Source organism: Echinops telfairi, unplaced genomic scaffold, assembly GCF_000313985.2.
Source record: "Echinops telfairi isolate 266 unplaced genomic scaffold, ASM31398v2 ScPeMD7_23;HRSCAF=83, whole genome shotgun sequence".
Classification (NCBI taxonomy): Eukaryota; Metazoa; Chordata; class Mammalia; order Afrosoricida; family Tenrecidae; genus Echinops; species Echinops telfairi.
The window spans coordinates 17,509,132-17,514,648 of NW_022103920.1; the positions used below are offsets into that span (position 1 = coordinate 17,509,132).

The 5,517-nt window shown below is 49.2% G+C and overlaps 1 protein-coding gene across 1 annotated transcript in view; it reads right to left on the bottom strand.

Annotated features, from left to right (window-relative positions):
• The window catches only part of SND1 (staphylococcal nuclease and tudor domain containing 1), a 483,020-nt gene extending 477,727 nt beyond the window's left edge, over positions 1–5,293 (bottom strand). The window contains exon 1 of the mRNA XM_004707793.4: positions 5,033–5,293. Coding sequence (XP_004707850.1) covers positions 5,033–5,110 — 78 coding nt within the window. The 5' untranslated portion in view covers positions 5,111–5,293. The remainder of the gene's footprint in view (positions 1–5,032) is intronic.
• Positions 5,294–5,517: the final 224 nt, after the last annotated feature.

Here is a 5,517-nt window from a genome sequence, read left to right on the forward strand (position 1 = left end):
CATGTCTGACCCCTGTCTCTTAGCAACAGGGAAGCCAGGGGGTTAGATATGGCCTCCCGTGCTGTTCACTGCAAAAATGAACATTCACCACCCTGGTTAAACCCATTCCATGTAAATAAATGGAAGAGATATGATATAAACTCACTGAAGACTGCTCATTAATGGAAACCTCCAGCCTTCGCACTGGCTATTCCTGCTACCAAGAACACACTTCCCCTAGGGTGGCTCTTTGGTATCTGTCAAACTTCAGATAAAAAGCCAACTTCTGAGAGAAACCTTTCCCAAACACCCTAGACGGGATCCACTTCTTCCCCTACCCCAAGCCACCCTGTCCCACTCTTAACTCAAATTAAAACAAAAAAAAGGCACCAGCATTTGATCTGTCAATCCCAACTCATAGTGAGCTTGAAGGACTGCTGTAAATCTTTATGGAAGTCGACTGCCTCATCTTTATCCTGAGGAGCAGCTGCTAGATTCAAACTGCTGACCTTTTAGTTAGCAACCCAATGTTTAACCCACTGTGCTACCTTAAATCCCACTCTTTAGTTCTCAGATTTACTGTCTGCCCATAAACCAGGAGGGCAGGAATCTCAACCTTTTCTTTTTAAAAAACCACTGTATCACCAACACCCAGAATAGAGCAATCAGATACTTATCAAGAAATAACTGTTGAAGAAAGAACTGAGAATGACGATTTCTCTTTCAATTTGCCTCAGTTGGTACATGGGAGCAGCCACTGTCGGCATAACCATCACCAAATAGCCTCTCCCTTCTCCCACAGAAAGCCTTTAAGATCCACAACAGCGTTCTTTTACTTCCTATCTTGACTGAAAGCGAACTCCATTTGCCTGCTGGGAATGGGCAATTTTAAGACTACAAGGAAAAGCCTTCCGTCCAGTTCTAACTACGTCCTTGCAAACGGGCCCACTCAGTCATTGAGCTACCTTGTGCAGGGAGTAGTGAGATGAGGAGATTGTAAGTGGCTGAGAAAAGGGTTTTTAAGGTCCCTGTAATGGCCTGTGTGGGCAGACCTACTACCCTGTCTTGGCTGGGCCCTTGAAAGGCAGACTTCTCAGCGCAGACCCCTCAAGAACCACTCAGCGGCAATGAGGCAGTAGCATTTCCTACAGCTGTGCTCCTCGCCAGGATGTCTACCAGCTTCACTCTGGCAGTCCAGGGCCTTCTGCTCAAATAAGATCATTCTGGCCCCCACCCCTTCCTCCTTCTCTTCCAGGTGCCCCTTGACTTTAGAAACCTAGCCAAGAACCACAGGTTTCAGAAAACATAAGGCTGGCGAAAGGTGTCCACCCCTCCTGTGGGGCCTCACCAGAGTGGGTAGGTGGGTTGCAGGTAGTTGCAAACTGAGACTTGGCTATGTCCTCCTCCTGTGGTCATCCACAACCTCAGCAGAAGGTAAGCTGCTTCCATGGCTGCCTGAGACATCAGGAAGATTCTGTGTCTGAGAAGGCAAGGGCTCGATCCCCCAAACACCAAGCAATTAAAACCAAGTGCTGTCCAATAAGTGACTCAATGCAACCCCGTATGTTCCCGGGGAGGGTGGGGGGTGTTCAATGGCTTTTTTTTTTTTTTTTTTTAAAGAAATAAACCCTCAAGCCTTTCTTCTGCGGCACCTCTGGGTAGCCTTGACCCATCAACCTCCTGGTTAGCAGCCAAGTTCGTTAACCCAATCCATGGCCCCTGAGATCCTAACAGAAAGTAAGCCAGGGAAAACAGCCATTTCTAAATAGTTGATCAGTAGGGTGACTGAACTGTACAGTAAAAACAGGTGAAACACTTTGATCCCCACATTCTTTCTGCAAATTTAAAAAAAAAAGGGTAATATGGACCTTACTAGACTTTAACAGAGAGATCAGACAGCCTACCCACTCCAAGAGGCTATACATAGACTCCCTGGGTGGCACAAACGGTTAATCACTTAGCTATTAGTCCAAACACAAGCAGTTAGTTCAAATTCACCCAAAGGTGCCTTCAGAAAGAGGCTTGTCAATCTGCTGCTTCCAAAAGGTCCCCAGCAGCAGCAACCCTACAGGGCAGTTCTAATGGGCACACATAGGTCACAATGAGCTAGAATCGCCTTGCCCGCAACTTACAAGGGCCCTGAAGCCCCTTCTGCCAAGATAAAGGACTATTCCTACCCACCACAGCAAACCTCAAGCTCAGGCAGCCTGCAGCTTCATTCACCTGCTCAGTCCTGTTCCAGTTCCTGCCTCTCACCCCAAAAGCAGAAAAGCAAGGACTACCATTTTCCTCCTCATCAGTCTCTTTTTCTCTCACTCGCCTCTGTCAGGGAGCTCCATCTTCCATTGCAGTTCCTAGTTCCGCTGGAAACAATTACTCTCCAGGAAAATACAACTTCGCTTAGCCGAAGCGCTTCACACTGAGCAATTTCCCAGTGGTCGATTTTTCATTCCAGACAAGGCTTCTAAGGCAAGCACAAATCTGCCAGCCACTCAGCCGTCCACCTGCCTGCCTTCCCTCCCTCCATGCACCTCCCTAATCCTTGCCTGTAACTCACCCACCCAACCCCCTGCAGCCTGGTCATGGAAAAAACAGTATAGGTCTGACACCAGAATTTGCCAACACCACCTCTTCCCCACCCCACTCCTAAGCACACAACGACCATCGACACCAAACAAAGTCACAGCAACAATCCCCAGACAGACAAGGCATAACATCTACTCTCTTCTCAACTCAATTACAGTCAGCCTCACTTCCCTGCAATTCTGTGGCTGCTGTGACAACCCCTCCCTTCTTCCTGTTCCAGTCAGACCCTGGAGTCCCAGAGTCCAAGACAGCACAGTCAGATGGTTACCAGCATGTGCTTTAGCAGATGGGTCGGTGGTCAAGCCCTGTTCTGCCTTAATACTGATGAAAAATACCTGTCCTTGGGTAAGCAACTTACCGTATATAGTCGAGTATAAGCCGACCTGAATATCAGCCAATGCACCTAATTTTACCAGAAAAACTGCATTAAAAATGTGCTGAAAAACTCGGCTTATACACAAGTATATATGGTACCCTGTCGAGATCTCAGATTACACATCTGTGAAATGGAGCCAACAATTATTACCTACTTGTTAAATATTATATATGATACAATAGCACTAGAATGTTCAGCACAAGGCATGACAGCCAATAATGGAGCTGATTGCCTATGGGGCAATCTAAGGAGTCCTGGTGGCACAGCAATTAAGCGCTCGGCTGCAAGCCAAAATGGCCCATAACTGGAACTCACTAGCTGCTCCTCAGGAGAAAGTCCAGGCAGTCTGCTCCCATGAAGATCACATACAGATTTGGAAACTCTAAGGGGCAGTCCTATTCTGACTTATGGGGTGGCTCTGAGTTGGGACAACTTAAGGGCGATGGGATGATCTGAGAGCAGGCACTTTCACCTCGTAGAATCCAGACACTACAATTCACCTACAAAAATGTTCCCCTTCATTCCAGCCCACCCTGCAAATGAGAGGGCTCTGTAAGAAAATCCCAAACATCAGCAAGGATGAAACGAAGGCGATCCACTCTGCTGCCAATCCTACCACCCGACCATCCATAGAAGCTTTGTTCCCATGGGGAAGGGGCAGTTCAGTGCAATATAAAAGGGAAATGAACAAGAAGCCACCCCAGGATAATCCTTTCCTGAGGCAGGTCAGTATTACAGAGGGAAAAAAAAATGTGGACTTGGAATTTCCCTTCTCTTTCAATTTCTGATACATTGTAACTCACTAGACATAGTAAATGAAGGGAAAAAAGCAATATTGAAAACTCACTTGACCGTGAAAAAAGAAAACCTCCAGGATTTCAGCTTGTGATAGACTATTACCTAAGACTCAACTATTAGAAAATCAGGGACAAAACATACCATGAAATCTAATTTACACACACACACACACACACACACACACACACGCATGCACACACAAGCAATAGCACATTGAACTCCTTTGAAAGACTACAAAGAAAATAAGATGTTTCTTCAACAGCAAAGAAAAGTGAACCTTCAGGGAAAAAAAGTGTCACTTGGCTATGTGCTGTTCCAGATGGAAAAATCCGCGCTGCCATCTGACATGAAATAGAGACGTGGTTGGCCACCTCCACCACAAAACCTGGTAACAACCCAGAAATGGCAGGTTCAAACGTTTGGGACTATTGGTGAAATGACACCAAGAAGCTAGAGATAACTAGAACTTATACTACAAAATCCTCATGGAAGCGAGGGTCTTTTTTTTCTTTTAATGAATCTCATGGGGTCTTAAATCTTAAACTCACGAATATAGGGAGCAGGGTAGGGGTGGGGGCTGGAAGGGGGAGGTGAAATCAGGCCCAGGGCAGGGGCTCAAAACACTTGAGCTCTCAGTTACTGGCTCCAATCCAAAACCCAAAACACCAAGTCTCTTGCTCTCTTTTAAATCGGCCTTCTTTATCAGGGAAAGGCAATAATGATCCCCGGGATTCCAGCGGGCCCAACAACGTAGTCCACGGGAGAAGGCGCAAAAGATCAGCTCTTGGGCCAGAAAACTACAAAACTTGTAAGAAAGTCACTAAGCTGGCGGGTGGAAGCCGCGAAGCCTCGGCTGTCCCAAGTACTATTAGGGTTTCAGCAAAGACCGGATGTCAGGCTCTGAGAAGTAAAAGCACCCCCTAAAGAACAGCAAACTGCTCAGCAGATGTCAAAATGGGCAGAAAGACAAGGTGGGTGGAGAGGGGTAAATATCCACGAATTATGTCCAAAAATCAATCAGCAATCGATCTGTCCCGTAAGCAGCCAAGAGATCGAGTGCCGCGACCACGGAAAACCCTTGATCCCTTAAGTCAGTGGCCAAGAGGAAAGGGCCATGGAGGGTCTGGGTAGGGGTCCGTCAAGAGAGGGAATTGGAAGGGGTCGACAGTGAGAAGGGGTCAGAGGAGAGGGGATCCCGGAGACTGTGAGGGCTGACCGGAGGGCAAGAGCAGCCAGAGCCCGACCTCGCCCGGAGGCGGGCGGGGTGTCCGGTGTCCAGGGCCCCGTTCTCACCATCTTGACGATGCCCCGCTGCACGGTTGGGACCGCGGGTCCCCCAGAGGAGCCGCCGCTCTGCACGGAGGAGGCCATGTGTGGAGATGGAAAGGCGGTGAGTGGAGAGGCTGGCCGAGCTGGAGGTGTCACTGTAGGTGTTGGTGTTGGTGAGAGACTGCCGCGGCGAGGAGCAGGCGGGCGACGAGCTGCAGGCGATGGACCAGACAGACGCTATGGACGCTCTCCGAGCAGCAGCAGGACCCGGAGCGAAAGAGGAGACGCGTTCGCTACAGTCGCCGCCACACGTTCTATTCGCCGCGCAAGCGTGCCAGGGCGCCGCCGCCCTCTGGCCAATGGGCACCCAGAGCCCGCCGGACCTCAAGCCAATAGGCGCCCTGCTCTCGAAGCCCCGCCTCCTGGTCCCAAAACGGGTAGGGAGCTCCGGGAAGCGCTGAAAGAGCTGATTTGCGGTGCCGGACTGTGTATGGGGCGGGACTTCCGGG